Source organism: Vulpes vulpes, chromosome 15 (assembly GCF_048418805.1).
Source record: "Vulpes vulpes isolate BD-2025 chromosome 15, VulVul3, whole genome shotgun sequence".
In the NCBI taxonomy this organism is placed as follows: Eukaryota; Metazoa; Chordata; class Mammalia; order Carnivora; family Canidae; genus Vulpes; species Vulpes vulpes.
Window position 1 is genome coordinate 63,457,796 of NC_132794.1, and position 20,166 is coordinate 63,477,961.

A 20,166-nucleotide genomic window follows, 5' to 3' on the forward strand; every position below is an offset into this window, starting at 1 on the left:
TATTTATACATATTCAGCAGCCTCTATTATATAGTAATACAGTAAAATATACTTTTCAGATATTATTAATAATTTAGACACACTGGCACTCTGTTGTCATCAGTATATTAGCACTGATGCTGAGCATTTGAACATTATGATTACGGTACTCAACTACTGTCTAATGGGTATCTCATCTACACAATAAAATATATAAAATATATAAATAATATATACACAAAAAATATATTATATATATAAGTATATATATATAAATAAAATATATAATATACTTATATTTATAAGTATAAAATAACATATACAGGTATACACACACATACGTATTTGTGACATTGTATATGAAGCCGATATTAGAATTGATTTCTTCCTACCACTTCTCCACAGTCAGAAGTCAAATAACTGGTATAATAGCACACCACCTATAGGCTAACAGCAGCAGTTGGAAGGAAGCCAGCAGAAACTTAAGAACAGAATCACCACCTTGCAAGCCATCATTCCCCAGGGTAAAAAGACTGCCTAAAATAAGACTGCTCTGCCCCAACACACCTCACTAAGTTGCATTTGGCTGGAACCAAGAGAATACTTATACTTCAGAAAATCGTCTCCTCTGGTCCATCATCTAGCCGAGGTCAAGAGACTCAATCAGGAGAACTCCAGCAAAAATCAAAGCAGAATCCAAGAACTCTTCCTGTTCTAGAGAAAACATTTCTCTGCCCCTCATGTCACTAAACACTCACAACCATCTACCACTTTCTGCCATAGGGACCATCAGGACTATTCTCATTGTTATTTAGCTTTTATAGTCATGAGACTGTATCACCAACTACTCTAACTCCTTCTAGGTATTTGCTGCCCCCAACTCATTACTTCCTTTTATTTCCTTATTTTTATAGCTTCTCATTGTCACTCTCTCTGACATCACCCCGACATAATTCTGAGTGACTTCAGCATTAATATTGATGATTTTTCCAGTACACTTACACTACCTTTTCTCCAGTGATCTTATCCTACATCAAGTTCTCACTTATACAGTCCTTCTTTTGAATCTGTCATTACTAATAACTGAAACCCATTTACAACCTCAACTTGCACATCCTACTTTCTTTCCACCAATTATCTTTTTCTGAAAATTCTCTCCAACAGTCCTACAACACCACTAAGATCTTTCAATCTACCAATGTTACCACCTTGTTCACTATCACTGGATATTCTCTTTCTTCTGTTTATTCTGCTTAAATCCAGTAGTCCATTATTATCATAATTACTTTGCTATATTGCCTTAAAAGTTCCTTGCCCCCTCAATCTCAACTCTCACCCAAATCCTGTTTAAATGAACCCTCTACCTACATCCCTGCAACTGAATGGGCCCAGAGAAAACTGGTAACTCTGAATATTCTCACTCAAAAAGAATAGTCTATAAGCTCCAGCAGTTCCTTTTTGCTACCTAGCAATGACACTATATTTCCAAAGTCCATTCTCAATCCTACTTATCCAGGTAACTATAAGCACATTAGTAGTGGCAGTAAAACTGACCATGCCAGCAGAAACTATGCAAAGTGATCTTAATATGGGGAAAATTACAATTGTTCCCAACCTTTAAAATTTTAATATGAAAATAGTAATACCTTCATATTAAATATAATAAAAATCTCAATACTAAAAATCTAATTATTATTTATAAATGTATAAGGGAATAAAAACCAATAAAACTATTATTTAGTACACCATATTCTAAAATATTAGAAACATCAAGAATTAGAGTATCTAAAAAGAAAAATATAATGTTTTATCTCTTTACAAGTTGTATTTTATATATAATAAACTAGATACAGACATTCCTTTTGAAAGCTTGGTAAACAGATTATTTCCAACAAAACTGTATTATATATGCTTCAAATTCTGTTAGCACAAAACTGTCCCAACAGGAAAAAAAAAAAAAAAAAAGGAATCAAGTGTAAAATTTTTCCAATTACTTTCAAAACTTCTAAAAGACCCTATTTTCCCTGGTCACCACATTAACTATGAAAATGGACAATGACATTTTCCCTCTAAAATTACTGACAATATAATCCCCATTTCTAGAAAAAGCCTTTGTTCAACTAATGAATAAGCCCTCATTGTGATGCTAAATCATAGGATGCACTGTAGTTCCTCTGAAAAGGCCAAACAGCATATTCTTTCACAAAGAATGAATCATTGGTGTAGAATATTCAGCCTATTTAAAACAAAGATCGGCTTTAAATCTATTGCCTTTCTTCCAGTTCTTTTGCATGCCAACTGCTTGCTTTTGTTTTGCTGTAGGAGGAGCAAATATAAATAATACATATATTGTGATACAACCTCAAGCAGGAAATAGTTCTGGTTAACTCTCAATCATCCACTCCAGGAAGAAGAAAATATTTACCATTCAGATTTCTGTCCAACAGAACTGATGCATAAAACACCCACTTTTCACTACATACTAACTAGTGTAGACCTTACAACCCCTTGCATCCTCACTATTCCCAGTAAGGCTTCCCCTACATTCTGTGTCACTGGCAGATTAGAAATGTGATTGCAAAGTCGAAGGCCTTGGTTATGAGATGACACTCTCACAGTCAAAATTTGGTGTAATCAGGGATCCCTGGGTGGTTCAGCAGTTTAGCGCCGCCTTCAGCCCAGGGCATGATCCCAGGGTCCGGGCCCGCATCGGGCTCCCTGCATGGAGCCTGCTTCTCCCTCTGCCTCTCTTTCTGTCTCTGTCTCTCTCATAAATAAATAAAATCTTAAAAAAAAAAAAAAAATTGGTGTAATCTCTCCAATAAAATGCTAAATCACCAAATCCAATGAAATAATCTAACTTTTATTATCTTAATTGAATTTAAAATAGATTGAATTGGGATCCCTGGGTGGCGCAGCGGTTTGGCGCCTGCCTTTGGCCCAAGGCGCGATCCTGGAGACCCGGGATCGAATCCCACGTCGGGCTCCTGGTGCATGGAGCCTGCTTCTCCCTCTGCCTGTGTCTCTGCCTCTCTCTCTCTCTCTCTCTGTGTGACTATCATAAATAAAAAAAAAAAAATAAAAAATTTAAAATAGATTGAATTCACAGACAATGAACAAAAAGTGGTTTTGTTAATATCTGGAGGGTAGGTGGGTAGGTCCTTGCCCACAAAAATACCTTTTATTCCTAAAGTTGCCAAAAATCAACAAGGATTCACTTCACTGAAGAACAGTGAAAGGAAGAAGTAAGCTATTTCTTTTTTTTTTTTAGGACAGAAGATGAGTTTGGAGGAATCAAAGAATGGCTAGGGCAGACCCCAAATCTCCTTCTCTCTTCTAATTCCAGGGAATAGGAGTCCCTTTCTCCCAAACACCTGTACCCAATCCCTGACTGTCCCTGAGAAGGAGAGGAAGCTGAAGGTGGTCCCTTTTTCCACATGCACTAATACTGATCTCCCAGGAAACAGAGATGGGAAGCTGGGCCAGGCATGTCCTTCTCCATTTCTGGTTTTTAAGGATTAGTGGTAGGGGCCAGGTAGGATCATGGGCATCAGGTCAACAGGAGCAATGCTGCTCCATTATTCTGATCAATTATAAATAGAATCACTAGATTCTAAGATGCATTAGGAGAAGAATCTCTGTGTCTGCAGTATCTAAAAGCGTCTTATACAAATTAGGCACTCAAATAAGGTTAACAAATTAATCACATCAACTACACTCAAATTTTTAAAATAATTAATCAATCATTAAAACCTATAAAACTTACAAATCAAACCTGTAATGAAAACTTGTAAAACCTGTAAAATTTAAAACTGAAACTTGTAATGAAAACTTGTAATATATTAACATGACCATCATTTCCATTCATTAAATCTGAGACTATACCCCTATAAACAGAAAACAGGTGAGTCAGGGCCAAAGAAGATGAGTTTCCTTTCCTTTCTGAGTTCCTGAGCTGTGGCAGCTAAAAAAAAATATTACTACAGCCAGAATAATAGCTACCTTTCTTTTGTCTTCAGAGATTCTTATCTCTAACAGCCAAAAGTCTATCCTATGTTCAAGGTTCAAGTCAAACGCCACCTCCCCCAAGAAGTCTTCCTAAGTATCTATCCTTAAGGCTCCTTGAGGTTGCACTATCCTCAGTGCCTTGGTGACACTTTGGTTAAGCATTTATCACATTCCGACTAGATTACTGATTGAAAATTCCCCTGAAGGATTTATTTTAAAGTCTTAATCCTTCCTGTACATTCACAAATCAATAAACACTTGTTGAATTTAATTTTTCAGTCAGCAGCTGGTTTCTATTCCACTTCAAAGGTTATCCATTAACCAAAGACCTCTAAACTGACTCCAATAATCTCCTTTTAGCCTTCATTCCACCTGCAATAACTAGGAACTGTCTGCAACTTAAAACTGTTTCTACATGAAAGTGTGTTTTAAATCTCTAAGCACTTTACAGATCACTGTAACATAGACCCTGTTCAAAATTAGGGCATGTATGCACATAAATTTCCTAATTGTACGTCAATGTTATTCTTATTTGCACTAATTTATTTACAAAACAAATAAGAGAGGAAAAAACTATCAGTTACCAAATATCAGGGACACAAGAATAAACAGACACAGAGTATGGACCCTCAAAGAGCTTACAGTCTAGTTGGTGTGTTAGACATATAAACAAGAATCCATTTAAATATTAACTAAGTGTTAAGTGTTGCTGAAATCATCCACAGTTAATGAACGGTTAAATACTGGTTGAACTTAATGTATTCATCCAGTCAACAGCTATTTTCCTTCCTCAACTCTTACCAGAGGTCAATCATATGGACAACTGACCTGTAAACTGCTGGATTCAAAACAGAGTGAGGACTCACCAATACATAAACAGCAGTCAAGAGAGGTACACCCAGAACTAAGGGGCCAGAAAAGGCTTCTAGGAGATTATTTTTGAACTGCATTTTGAAGGATGAGTATTGGTTTGGGGGAGACAGAATCTATACACAACTCACCTAAGATGGAATGTTCCTTCTGCTCTCTTGCTTCCACAGGCTCATCTTAAATTTCCAAAATATCCCCTCTCTAGAGCTCAAGTATTAGACCAAAACATTAAAAGTCCTTAGTATTTGTTTCATCCTCTTGTCTTTTTACAAAATTTTACATATGATAATATGTAAAATGATCTTTAAACAATCAATAGTTGGTGAGTTTATCAAAAGCTTTAGAGTTCTTTTTTTTAATAACTAAAAACAGAAAAGACCCAAATGGTCATCAACAGACAAATGCATAAATGTGTTCTCCACACAATGAAATACTACTCATCAACAAAAAGGAATGCACTATTAATATATACAATATGGATGAATCTCAAAAAACAAACTGTGCTAAATTAAAGAAACCAGATATTTTTAAGAGTACATAATATAGAAGTGCATTTGCATAGAATTCTACAAAATGTAAACTAGCCTGCAGTTTAGTGCCTGAGGAAAGAAGGGTTGAGGGATCCCTGGGTGGCGCAGTGGTTTGGCGCTTGCCTTTGGCCCAGGGCGCGATCCTGGAGACCCGGGATCGAATCCCACATCGGGCTCCCGGTGCATGGAGCCTGCTTCTCCCTCTGCCTATGTCTCTGCCTCTCTCTCTCTCTCTCTGTATGACTATCATAAATAAATAATAAAAAAAAAAAAAAAAAAGAAGGGTTGAGAAGAAGAGAAGGATTACACTGAGTAGAAGGAAGCTTTTTGTGGGCAATGGATATATACACTATCTTGAGTATGGTGATTGTTTTACAGATGTATACAAATGCCAAAAAAAAAAAAAAAAAGCAAAAAAATTATCAGATAGTATACTTTACATATAAGCAGTTTTGAAAATAATATATACCACAGCAATGTTTAATAGCAAAAAAGGGGAAGCAATCTAAATGTCCACTCAGTTGATGGGTTGGTAAATAATATATTCACCAATGATACAATAAAATATTATGCAACTGTTTAAAAGAAAAATGTTAATGGTGGTAGATACACTTCTACTTCATTCACATGCAAAAACATTTTATATAGACATTTGATAATCAAAATCAAAAATATTTCCAGCTCTAGGGATCCCTGGGTGGCGCAGCGGTTTAGCACCTGCCTTTGGCCCAGGGCACGATCCTGGAGACCCGGGATCGAATCCCACGTCGGGCTCCCTGCATGGAGCTTGCTTCTCCCTCTGCCTAGGTCTCTGCCTCTCCCTCTCTGTGTCTCTCATGAATAAATAAATAAAATCTTTAAAAAAAAAAAAAATCTGGTCTAACACCCTTATTTTATACATAGAAAATGAAACGTACTTATAAGCATTACAAAAGTAAGACCTTCCCATAAGGTCACAAAGCTATTCTAGTGCATCATCCTGATTTCCCTTCTAACTCCTTTCTCATACATATGGCATGCCTCACTTCTTTGACATCTCTTGTGTTTTACCCTACCATGTCTGCCACTAACTTGTTATGAGCTTGAGCAAATGAATTAAGCCCTGAGACCCTTTAAACTAGTTGATCTATAAGGTCACCTTTAAATCCATGATTCTAAGACTCCCTAAGCTGCCAAAACCAGTTATATCCACATCAATGAATTCCTAGTGTAATGTCTGAATATAAATATGTAAGATAGCAAGATTGCTTATGCAGATTATCTATCTAATCTCCAAATTTACAAACCATGAAGAAAAGACTAAATGGTATTCTTACCTTGCCATAACTGTTCACACTTCTATCTCCTAGGAAAAAGTGCTTTTTACTACCTAAGTACAGAATTGAACTAGTGTGAATTTTAAGCTGATAAATACATGTGATTATCACCATCACATGTGAGTACCAAAGTGCCTAGAGAAGTTATTGAACATTTCAGTGGAAACTGTTTCTGTGTTCTGATACTGCCTCCAAAGCCATATTCCCTAAGGTTCTCCAGAACAGCAATATCATTTTCCATGGTGGCTTCATACATCTATGCTTACAGTTGCATAAATGGTATTAAATGAAGGGTAGCCAAGTTCTCATCAGAACCCCTACCCAAGTAGGTATACCTCACCCATCATTTGCTTCTGCTGAGAATAACACATACAGGATACTAAATTCACTCAGGCATATACACAGTGATCTAAACAATCACACACGTAATTTAGTTGTGAAAATAAATTATTGGCACTTAAGCAAATTGCATGAAAATAATAATATACAGGGATGCCTGAGTGGCCCAGGAGTTGAGCATCTGCCTTCGGCTCAGGACGTGATCCTGGAGTCCCAGGATCGAGTCCCACATCGGGTTCCCCAGAGGAAGCCTGCTTCTCCCTCTGCCTATGTCTCTGCTTCTCTCTATGTGTCTCTCATGAATAAATAAATAAAATCTTTAAAAAAAAAAAAAGAAAGAAAATAATAATCTACATTAAAGGAACAGCCTTCCCTTTTAATTAGTTGTAAAGTAGAACATCCACTGAGGAATGAATTTGGCTCAAAATAATAATAGATGCAAATGTATCATTCAGAGAGGTTTACAGATTTCAGAAAAGCCCCAGAAACCCTTGGAGTAATGTTAGAATTTAAGCTTTTTCCATGAGTAAAGCAGAAGAGCACATGGATAAGAACACAAGATCCATAATCTAGTGACATAAGTTTTCTAAGTCTTAAGTTTCCTTACCTATAAAGCTGGGGAGAGGGGGATATGTGTGCCTATTACACTTTTAGTGTTATTATGAAGTTTATATTTTTAATATTTTTTAAAATATTTTATTTATTTATTCATGAGAGACACCAAGAGAGAGAAAGAGACAGAGAGGCAGAGACACAGGCAGAGGGAGAAGCAGGCTCCAGGCAGGGAGCCCGATGTGGGACTCGATCCTGGGACACCCTGGGCCAAAGGCAGGCACTAAACTGCTGAGCCACCCAGGGATCCCTATTATGCAGTTTAAATGAAATAATGCAAGCAAAAAAGTTTATATAATGCCAGGGACACATTAAACAGTAATAACTGTTCTACTACTACTACTAGTATTATAACCTTAGGTATTCTACCCAGAGAGGTTAAAGAGCCAATTAAAAGTGAGTTAGGGGAAAACAAACTACAGTTGTCTGGTTTGGTATGCAAGCTAAGAAAGGTTTTTACATTTTTAAGTGGTTGAAAATATTATAAACAAAATCACTCTAAACATCACTATTTCTAAGCTCTAATACTACTATTGGTATATAGTAATAATGTGAAAAGATCTCCTTAGCAGGAACATGCGTTTTTTTTCTTTTAATGAACATACATATTATTAGTATGTTATTAGAAGTAAAAATAGCTGAACTCAATGGTAAAGTTAAATGCCAAAAGGAACAGTAAACTCAGTCACATCCAATGTAATTGATCCTTCAAGCTAACTCATCAACTTTGGGGAAAAAGAAAGGTTGACATAAAGGAAGGTATTTGGAAGATGCAAAGTGGAAAAATGCAATTATAGGACAGGAAGAAATAAAAGTGCGAAAAAAGAGCAGAATATGCTTAACCTACTTACAAGTAGACAGGAGAAGGAAGGAAATGAGAGAGAAGATGTAATAACAGAAATCATAAAAGGCAGAACAAACAGTTTAGAGTGCTTATGGGAAGTGTAAATCAGTAAAGGATCAAGTTTGATTATAATACAAATAAAAACAGGAATTCAAAATCTGTCCATTACTCTCTTCCGCTCTCCCTCCTTTCCTAAAAGGCCTTGTTTGATTTTGAGAAAATCTTGTAAAGAAAATGTTTCAAGATTTCACTAAGTATCTATAAAGAATCTGCTCCAGGGGATCCCTGGGTGGCTCAGCGGTTTGGCGCCTGCCTTTGGCCCAAGGTGCAATCATGGAGTTCCAGGATCGAGTCCTGCGTTGGGCTTCCACCGTGGAGCCTGCTTCTCCCTCTGTCTCTCTCTGTCTATCATGAATAAATAAATAAATAAATCTTAAAAAAAAAAAAAAAAAAAAAGAATCTGCTCCAGAGATTAAATAACATTTGGAATTGGGCAGCCCAGGTGGCTCAGTGGTTTAGTGCCGCCTTCAGCCCAGGGCCTGATCCTGGAGTCCCAGGATCAAATGCCGCGTCAGGCTCCCTGCATGGAGCCCGCTTCTCCCTCTGCCTGTGTCTCTGCCTCTCTCTCTCTCTCATTAATAAATAAAGAAAATCTTTAAAAAATAAAAAAACATATAAATAACATTTGGAATGTTAAAGGAGCAAAAGAAACAGAAACCACAGCTGGAGAACTTATATACCCTGATAGGAAAGGAAAACCTGCAAGAAGATTAAATCACTAACAAAATTACAAAGTAACATACAAATCAAGTAAATAATAATTCTGTTGGCACAAAGAAAGGAAGGCAAAGGAATTCATATTCCAGCTTGTGAAGGACTGTAGCACAGATCTTGAGAAGAGTCTGAAATACCAGTAGGGGAAACTGGAAAAGGAATCAAACAGGGATGAGTAAAAATATGGACAGTAGCATTAAAAATAATAATAATAACAGTAATATAGGCAAGTAGCACTAATGAATTTATGAATTAACAAGTAGCTAAAAATTATAAATGCATCCTATCTAGAATAATTATTCTATTTTCTATTGCAATCCAGCATCAGCGATAACAAGCAGTTGGAAAGAATGAAGAAGTATGGAAACTGGCAGAGCTGATGGAGCAAAAAGCCAAGATGGTTAGGCTTTTTAGTAGATTATTAGGAGTGAGAATGAAATTACTGACAATAAATTTCTGGTTGTAGAATGGAAAATGAAACCAGAAGAAAGTTGCCCAGTTAGGAAAATAGGCAAAAAATGAGAGACTAGCCTAACTACAGTCAAAAATAAAACTCATTAAAAACACGAGTATTAAAAAAAATGAGTATTTAATAAAACATGAGTATTTTAGCATTATAAATTAGAAGAATGTATTTCTGTGGTATTTCACTGAAGCATTCTTGTGATTAGAGGACCAGAAATATATGGACAATGGTAAAATTAAACAGCAAAATCTAAGTACATTTTCTACTCTTAAAACAGAAAGAAAACTCTCCCAACAAATTACCATCACATAAAAACCATGGTAAAGGACAAAATCCATCATGATAAACCTGGAGTCTTATCAAGCTGAAATCAAATAATTATTTCAAGATTCCATAAAGAAAGATTCAAAGGATTTAGAAATTACAAAAATATCTAAAATATTCCTTAAATACTACACAAATATCCCCCCTGAAATTTTTTTTTTAAGATTTATTTAAACCACTGCACCACCGAGGCTGCCCTCCCCCCTGAAATTTACATTAGAAGATAATGATGATGAGGAGCCTGGGTGGCACATTTGGTTAAGTGTCTGCTTTTGGCTCAGGTCATGACCCCAGAGTGCTAGGATGGAGCCCCAAGCTGGGTTCTCTGATGCTCAGCAAGGAATCTGTTTTTCCCTTTCCTTCTGTCCCTCCCCTTGTTTGTGTTCTCTTTCTCACTCTCTCTCAAATAAATAAAATCTTAAAAAAAAAAAAAAAAAGGAAGAAGAAAATAATGATACACACAAAGGCACTATGGCATTAAATGACTGGCTGATATCAGAATACAGAATTTCCAATTCAGTCAGAGTTGGTTGACTCATAGTTCAAATAGAATTGGTTTTATCGGGCAGCCGGGGTGGCTCAGCGGTTTAGCGCTGCCTTTAGCCCAGGGCCTGATCCTGGACACCCAGGATCGAGTCCCACGTCAGGCTCCCTGCATGGAGCCTGCTTCTCCTTCTGCCTGTGTCTCTGCCTCTCTCCCTCCCTCTCGAAAGAAAGAAAGAAAGAAAGAAAGAAAGAAAGAAAGAAAGAAAGAAAGAAAGAAGAAATGGTTTTATCTTATCAACAAAGTAGGACTGGCATGGATTGACAAGGAAATTACCTCCTTATATAGGTCTATTATTTGTTAAACTGAGATTTTGGCTGTGAAAATGTTTTCTAGCCTGATTAATAGCTTAGGACTGAAAATAGCTCAGGTTTTCTATGTCTCTATATACTTTTAACTATATATATGCCTTTTTGCAAAAGGCTACTTGATAAAATTTAAGTACTTACTGATATCATCTTCGTGATAAATGACGGAATGAAAGGGCAGAGTTCGGTCTTTAATGTATCTCTCTGCTGGCTCAACATAAAACGTGCCACCACGAGTCTGGATGAATCCTTCAAATCTTCCATCAATAACAGACCCATGGCTAAAACTTCCTTCTTCACCTTTTAATGAAAGCAAGAAACTCTTGAAAAATTAATTTTCACATAAATGTTAAATTCATTCTTCTTCAAAAAGCCATTCTTATATATTTTAAGAACTTGAACACAAATTTATTGAGGAAATTACTTTTCACATAAAATATATCAAGCTGAATTTGAGATGTGATTAGCAACTAGTACTTGGTTAAAATCTATACAATTATTAGATAACAACAGTGACAAACAGAACATCTGTCTCACTGACAAACCTATTCCCAGCATCTAAGCATAGTACCTGGCAAGCATTCAAGTCATTCAATAAATAATTGTTAAATTAACTTAAATTCAGAAAGAAGCAAGCAGATCCACTGATAAAATATGCACTACAAAAATAAAGATATTAAAGTATCTTTTGAAGGGCGCCTGGGAGGCTTTTGAGGGATGCCTGGTTAAGCGTCTGACTCTTGATCTCAGCTCAGGTCTTGATCTCAGGGTTGTGAGTTCAAGCCCCACACTGGGCTCCACGCCCAGCGTGGAGCCTACTTAAAAACAAAAAAAAAAGGGCAGCACTGGTGGCACAGCGGTTTGGCGCCGCCTGCAGCCTGGGGTGTGATCCTGGAGACCAGGGATCGAGTCCCATATCAGGCTCCCTGCATGGAGCCTGCTTCTCCCTCTCCCTCTGCCTGTGTCTCTGCCTCTCTCTCTCTGTGTCTATGAATAAATAATAAAATCTTTAAAAAAAAAAAAGGAAAGAAAGACAATAAAGCATCTTTTGAGTTTTTGCTCCAATTACCATGAATAAAAAAGTTCTTCTCCTACCTGATACAATCTGCATGAGACTTTTGGCCTCCTATTTTTACAAATACATTTTAAAATAATAAATTATTTTGAACAAAAGCATACCAACAATCCTTTTTAAGATACTGGATTTGTAATACTGTCCCATCAGTTATACTTCTCTTGTGAAAGAAAATACAGGATAAAGAGTATTTTGAGATAGTCACAAAGAAAAGCTGAGCACCAGCCATCAAAAGATATTAAGAAGGGGAAAATAGGAGAATGGTGTGTTAAAAGTTAAATTTATCTGTTAAAATTTTCTCATTAAAATAAGTATCAGGCTTTCCACAGCTTCTAAATTGTAGATTAACATTAATTAATCGACTGTGAATTAACTAAGAACTGAAGCTAAGAACCCAAAACACTTGGTATTTTAAATAACATGATTTCTATCTGCAAACTCATTTAGTCCTGTACTTTTTTTGACCATCACCTAGCAAAGAAAGGCAGACACTACAAAGTTATCAGCCCAGAAAGATAAATGATCAAAGGAATAACAGAAAACTATGGTTTGAGATTGAAAGTCTAGACTGATGGAAAAACACTTTCCTTTGTTTACAGAATTACAAGAGTACAAGAAACTTTTAATTTATTAACTAAGTTTCATCTACAAGTAAGAAATTCTCAGTATAGAAATGTCTCATTTATTTGAAATCATAAAAATTAGAAACATTTTTAAACAATTTTTCATAATGTTATGATTTTGAGTGGAAATTTCTCTAAATATGTGGAAATGAAATTTAACTTTCAGTTAACTTTGTCTTAATAACTGAGAATTCTCTTGAGTATATATTAATGTACAGTTATAATGATATTTTGACCCTAATACCTCCTAAAGATTTTGACTGTTCCTCCCACACTACTCAATTGTCAAATGTAACTTTCTCTTGGGTTAAGTGTGCTCCCCATCCCCCCAGTACCTTCTTAATCAATTGTAGTAAGAGAATTTGTTAGAATTGTGTACACAGCAAATAGATTCAGGTAGGATAGCCCTGGAAGGATTTTCCTACGAATGACTTTGTCATATTATTTTTGGCTGTTTCGTTGACCTTTACAGTCTCCCTTTCGGTTTCTTCTCTTTTCTTATAAAACACAGCTAATTTTTTGCTCGAAAGATCAGAAAATGAAAGAAGTCATTTAAAAACTTTTAAAAAATCTAACACTTTGTAGGTATTGAGAGAATCAACACTTCATACTTTTCAGAAGTATGGCATTGTATAATTCAATATTAAATATACATATAAAGATAGGTCTAAGAGTTAATTCATTCTTCAAAGACCATTACCCTTCATGACATATTTAAATCTCAGGACTTATCCCACCCTTCTGAAATATATGCTTATACCTCAAAATATGTGTGTTTCTTTGTGTAGAAAAACTAAAGAAAAGAATTCTTCTAAGATTCAACTTACCATAAATATGTCCAGTGTAAATATGAGAGGTATCATAATCAAGTACTTTATTTGATGTTTCTACTTTAAATTCATCACTGAAAAGAGATGTATCCCTCTTCATTCGTAGATTGAAATGTCTGGAAAACAGGGTGAAAAGGGGAAAAAATGAAATTAAAAGGACCCAAATTTTAAACAACTTTTTTTTATTAAAAAGACTGCAAAATATTCACTGTTTCACACCATTGTCTACTGGGAAACATACTGTCCAAGATTTTTCTTTTAAAAATTTTGCTCTAAAATTCAACCTAATAGCTGTGATACAAATCTAAATTATATAAAATTAAACAGTAACTAAGATATATTATAAATTAAATGCCAAGAGGCTGATTCCTACATGGTAAAACAAGTTAATTTCAATAGCAACTAAGTTGCTTGGACATAAAAACAAGCTTCTTGAACCAATTACTGTAATTCACCACTACCTGCCTTCCCTCTTTACCTCTTTAGTAATTCTGCAGCTTTACCATTTTCCCCTACTTTTCACAACTCAAACAATACATTAAAAAGTGCCACCTATATTAATGACTCTTCTTGAAAAGCAAACATGCTTGCTCTTTTACATACACATACACACACAAACCTTCAACTCCTATATTTTTTTCCTTAGGGCTTCTAATTCTTCTAATTATCATTAAACCTTCCTTAATTTAATTTGAGAAGCCAAAGACCAAGACATTAGCCCAAATCATACTCATTCTCAACTGTCTTCTATAAAGGAAAGAGAAAGACCAAAATATTGAGGTAAAATTAAATAAAGAATCTAGGATTTAAATCAAACTACGAATCAAATCTTGTACCTAAAATCTACTAGCCCAGGATTCCTATCTGTTAAATAAAGATAATACATTCTATCCCTTAAAACTCTTTTAAGGATGACAGCTTATAATCCATGTAAAGTCAATAACACAACACCTGGCACACAGGAGTTGCAAATAAATGATAACTAATTAGCTATCATTACTAAACTCTTAAAAGTATATCATCTCTTTTATAATTGTCATAAAAGTCTGCAAATAGCACAATTTCTCAATGAATCTGAACCAAAGTGTTCAGTTAGCAACTCTCAAATGTTAGTAGCATGTGGAATAACTTGAATTCTCACACACTGCTGGAAGAAGTACAAAACAGTGCAATCACTTTGGAAAACGGACAGTTTTACGAATATTAAACATATGAAAACCCTATGACCCACAATTCTACCCCAAGAGAAATGAAAATATAAAAAGTTAAGTCCACAAAAATAAATTGAACACAAATGTCCATAGCAGTTTTATTCATAATATAAAAAACTGGAAATAACCTAAATGTCTATCAACAAGTAAAAAAAAATAAAAAGATTGTGGCTTATTCATACAATGGCAAACTACTCAGCAATAAAAAAAAAATGTCAAATTACTAAAAATATGCACTTCTGTGAAGACTCAAAAGAATATATATGTAATTCTAGAATAGGCAAAAACCTATCTACAGTGACAGAAAGCAGACGGGTGGTTGCCTGGGGTGAAGAGAGACTAAGAGCAAATAGGGATGAAGGAACTTTTGGCTATGATGGACATGTTCTATTATCTTGATTTGAATGGCAGTTACACAAATACATACATGTGTCAAAACTTAACTCACAGTACAAACTTGAAATGAGTATAGTTGACCTTTGTTTTTTGTTTCTTTTTTGTGCTTTTTAAGATTTTATTTATTTATTTGAGAGAGAGAGAGAATGCACAAGCATAAGCAGGAGGAATGGCAGAGGGCAAGGGAGAGGCAGACTTTGCTGAGCATCCCAGGACTCTGAGGTCATGTCCTGAGCTGAAGGCAGAAGCTTAACCAAGTGAGCCACCAAGGTGGCCCTACAGTTGACCTTTGAAAAACATGGATTTGAAATGCATGAGTCCACTTACCCTTGGATTTTTCCCCATAAATATAGTACAGTACTGTTTTCTTAACATTTTTTCTCTAGCTTACTTTGAGAATAAAATAAATAATATATAAGACATACAAAGTATGTGTTCATCAACTGTTTTATAGATCAATAGGCCTTCCAGTCAACAGCAACTATCAGTAACTGAGTTTTGGGGGAGTCAAAAGTTGTACATGGATTTTTGACTGCATTGAAGGGTTGGTGCCACTAACTCCCACATTGTTCAAGGGCCAACTGTATATTTTATTTTATGTAAATTACACTTTGCTCACTTCAGCAGCATATATACTAAAAAAATATATAAATTATACTTTTAAAAATTGATTTTAAAGAAAAACTCATTTTTTAGTATGTAAGGGTCAACAAGGTATACTCATTAACTTTAGAAAGTTATATGCCTTTTTCAACTTCTTCTATTTTCTATTTTCCTTAATTTCATATCAATCTTGGCACTCTTTTATTTTGAAGCTATACTCATTTCCCACTTGCCTAAAACACTCACCAAAACTCCTAAAGCTTCCCAGGTCCTGTGACAAGGACTCTAGGGTAGGAAAAGCATCCTCTAAGCCTTAAGGTTTCCATCTCCTACCTCAAGTAATCAAAAAGTCAAACACGTCTTCTAAATGGGAACTCTACAAAGTTAAAAATAGGCTACCCCGAAGAAACAGGAATCCTGCCTGAATTCTTACTGCAATCTGTCTGTTACAAAATTTCTTTTGCTAACTGACAGGAAATTCTTAATCATTTATGCAGGTATAAATAAATGCACTCTTTTTTCAAAGATTACAATATTTTGAAAAATCATTAACTTATCATTATATATGCTTCTAACTCACTGTACAAAGAGCATCTGAAAAAAAGCATCTTTGGGATGCCTGAGTGGCTCAGTGGTTAAGTGCCTGCCTTTAGCTTGGGGCATGATCCTGGGGTCCTGAGATCGAGTCCCACCTCAGGCTCCCTGTATGGAGCCTGCTTCTCCTTCTGCCTATGTCTCTGCTTCTCTATCTCTCCTGAATAAATAAATAAAATCTTAAAATCAAAAGTATCTCTGTTAAACTAAAACACTAAATATCCAAGAGTTTAATATATTTATCATTCAAGATTTTTAATTCAGCAATATTATAAGAGCAAGAATATAAGCAAGAGTATATTGTATATGCAAAAAAGGGCGGGGAATAAACTTCCAAAAGACATTTTAGCTCAGTATAAGAACAATCTATGTCCCCAAAATAGTTTTATGTCACTTAAAATGTTTAAGCACATAGGAACCCTAGGAGGGAAGTTATAACAGAGAGAATTTAAGAACACTTGAAGTAGGTCTCTTCCAACCCTGATACTGACAGCCTAAGAAAATCACCTCACGTGTACAAAATGTTATTCTCTGCATTGATTTAAATTGGACTAACCCACAGATAAAATCAGTTCTTAATTATCCATGCACAATCAGGTAGCAGTATAGATAATAAAATTTAAAAATAAAAAAAATCAAATTTCAATCATACCCCCCAAATGCACTGCTTTTATTAATATCAATATTAATTTGCATCTAAAACATGTAAGAATAGAAGAGGGAATGGAGCAATAGCCTGAAAGGCAGGTAAATGGTAGAAAGAAGCCAGACTGAATTAAAGTCTGTCACAATCTATGAAATAGATCAACTGATACATGAATAATCAGACATGGATATAATTTATTCCATTAACTAAGTCACTAAATTCCAATTTCTTAATTTTAATTCTACTACTATCTGTTTAATACGTATCTTTATGCTATTTTAATATTTCTATGAATTATAACTTCTTTGCAACATTCCTGTTGGATAACATATTATAAAATAATAATAATTAGCTAACCACATTCAACCTTCCCAGTTTCTCAACAAGCCCTGAATAAAAAACAATCTGGTTTTTTAATTGTTTAAACTTTTGGTTCAAAGGTCAGAAAAAATACAGTGAACACTGCCTTATAAAAATCATTGTATTCTGGAAAAAGTTTGATGGTTCATCAAAAGTTAAACGGAAAATTACCATATGACCCAGCAGTTCTACATCTAGGTTTATATACCCAAAGGAATTACAGTCAGGGACTCAAACAGATTCTTGTACACCAACATTTATAGCAGCATTATTCACAATCAAGAAAAAGATGGAAACATCCCAAATGTCCACCAATAGATGGATTTTAAAAATGTATGTATGAGTGGGATACATATAGAATGGATTATTCAGCTTTAAAAATGAATGAAACTCTGATACGTGCTACAACATGGATGAACCCTGAAAACACTTTGCTAAGTCAGACACAAAAGGCATACTATGGCATGACACCACTCATATGAGGTACCTAGAAATAGGTAAATTTATGGAAATTGAAGGTAGAATAGAGATTATCAGGAACTGGTAGGAGGGCAGAAATGGGGAATTATTGTTTAATGGGTAAAGAATTTGTTTGAAAAGATGAAAAAGCTCAAAAAAAGGACAGTGGCAGTAGCTGCACAACACTATGAATGTACTCGATGCCACTGAATTGTTCACTTAAAAATGGTTAAAATAGTAAGTTACAGGTTATTTTACCAAAATATAGATAGATAAGTAAATTTCAAAAATCACTGTATTTGAAAGACCTGGAGTATAAAATAAAATTATGTGGCCAAAGATATCCCTTAGTGATAAAAGCCCCAAAAGAACCAATTGAGATAGTGATATTGTGATGATAATAATGGGATTATAACACCCTTCCTAAATGTATATAGGTTTATGATTTTCACAGCACTTTTACATATGTCATACATCTTATCCTCACAGTAACTGCAAAGGAGGTATGAGGAATATTTTTATCAAAGGGTATGACTCAGGGTCACAAGACCAGAATTAGGACTAGAACTTCAGTATTTGGTTGCTGCATGTTGCTCTTCCTACCACACCAGAAATGCATCTCAAACATGTGAATTAAAAAGTCAAGCTAATACACAGAGTGCAGTATTAGTCTTAATGTAGTATCAGTCTCTGCAAATAAGCCATCTTTTAAAATCTCAACAAATGCAAATGAGATGATAAAGAGATAAAAATAGGGCAGCCCGGTGGCGCAGTGGTTTAGCGCCGCCTGCAGCCCAGGGTGTGATCCTGGAGACCCGGGATCGCGTCCCACATCAGGTTCCCTGCATGGAGCCTGCTTCTCCCTCTGCCTGTGTCTCTGCCTCTCTCTCTCTGCCTCTCTCTCTCTCTCTCTCTTTGTGTCGCTCATGAATAAATAAATAAAATCTTTTTTTAAAAAAAAGATAAAAATATAACCTTATTTAACTTTTACTGAAAATTTTATAATACAACCATAAGAAATCTTTATTAATACTTGTTACTTTCAAGAATAAGCTAAACTGTCTGCTTTTACCATGTTTCTTTAAGTTTAGTTTTATTATTTTTATTATTATTATTATCATATAGCACACTGTCATCAAAGATAAACTTTAGATTTTTTTTGGCAAGGAAGATGCTCTGGATAAAGAATATTACTTGCACTTGGAATATTTTTCTACCCTTAGATTTAACCACTATATTGAATTCTAATGATCAACAGTGTTTTGTCTCTCATACTGATTATGGTGGTTCTACTGTAATTCTTTCTTGCTTCCTTCAGTGATATTATAGTAGATGTAAAGAATGGAGTGAAATTATAGGAGAGCAAATTCAGTTAACAAATGACAGTAGTTTGAAAAAAGATACCAAACAGATTCCAATTCTCTAGCTTCAGTGTTTTGAAGATGTAGTTGTACCACATGGTAATAATAGCTGGTTTTCCTTTCTAGGCTTTAGAGAAAGCACTTTACATCTAAACCAAATAAATGGTAGAAGTGCCAGAACCACCTCTAGTACAGAGCAACAAAATAAATTTTGTTTAGAATATGATTCTATAAAAGTTTCTGGAAGGTCATGTACTCTCTACATCTTTATATAAAGAAGTATCTTTCCTGTACATTACAACAGTTAGAACAGTAAGATCACGGAGTTAAAAAAAAAAAAATCACCTTTTTCCATACAGTGAGTATTTTGGCTAATGAGAGTCTGGCTCTGATTCTCAGAAGAAAACAGCAATAAATAAAGGGTACAGCCCATAAACTCAAGTCCTATGAGGACAAAAAGCCTCAACTACTAAAGTCCTTTGGTAACACAAGGGAAGAGCCCTGAGAGCAAAATCCTTGCTTGAAAGTATGTCGATGTAATCCAGCAGCCTCAAAGACCAGGACTCTCATGTCTCTCATGTTTAAATGGAACAAGTCTATGGTAGACCTGGCTCAATGACTCCTAAAAATAAAACTGTTAACCACCCCAGAGATTCTAACTATATAGCTGGAAAGACATATTAGTAACAACAAAATAACCTGATTAAAAAATGAGCAGTGGTCCTGAAGAGATCTGACATGGCCTGAAGAGACATTTTTCCAAACAAGACATACAGAACACCAACAGGCACATGAAAAATGTTCAGCATCATTAATTATCAGGGAATTACAAATCAAAACCACAATGAGCTCACTCCTCATACCTGTTAGAATGTCTATTATCATAAAGGCAAGAAATAACAAGTGTTGGAGAGGGTATGGAGAAAAACAAACCTTTATGCACTGGTGGCAATGTAAACTGGTACAGTCACTATGAAAAACAGATATACCTCAAAAAATTAAAAATAAAACTAGCATATGATCTAGCTATTCAACTTCTGTATTTATCTGAGGAATAAAAAAACATTAATACAAAAAGATGTATGTACCCCATG

At 35.1% G+C, this 20,166-nt stretch overlaps 1 protein-coding gene across 1 annotated transcript in view; it reads right to left on the reverse strand.

The window, feature by feature from the left end:
- Positions 1 to 20,166, reverse strand: part of ADAM10 (ADAM metallopeptidase domain 10) — a 128,823-nt gene that overhangs the window by 61,245 nt on the left and 47,412 nt on the right. The window contains exons 3-4 of the mRNA XM_025999677.2: positions 13,440 to 13,558; positions 11,056 to 11,214 (exon numbers count right to left, since the gene is read on the reverse strand). Coding sequence (XP_025855462.1) covers positions 11,056 to 11,214; positions 13,440 to 13,558 — 278 coding nt within the window. The remainder of the gene's footprint in view (positions 1 to 11,055; positions 11,215 to 13,439; positions 13,559 to 20,166) is intronic.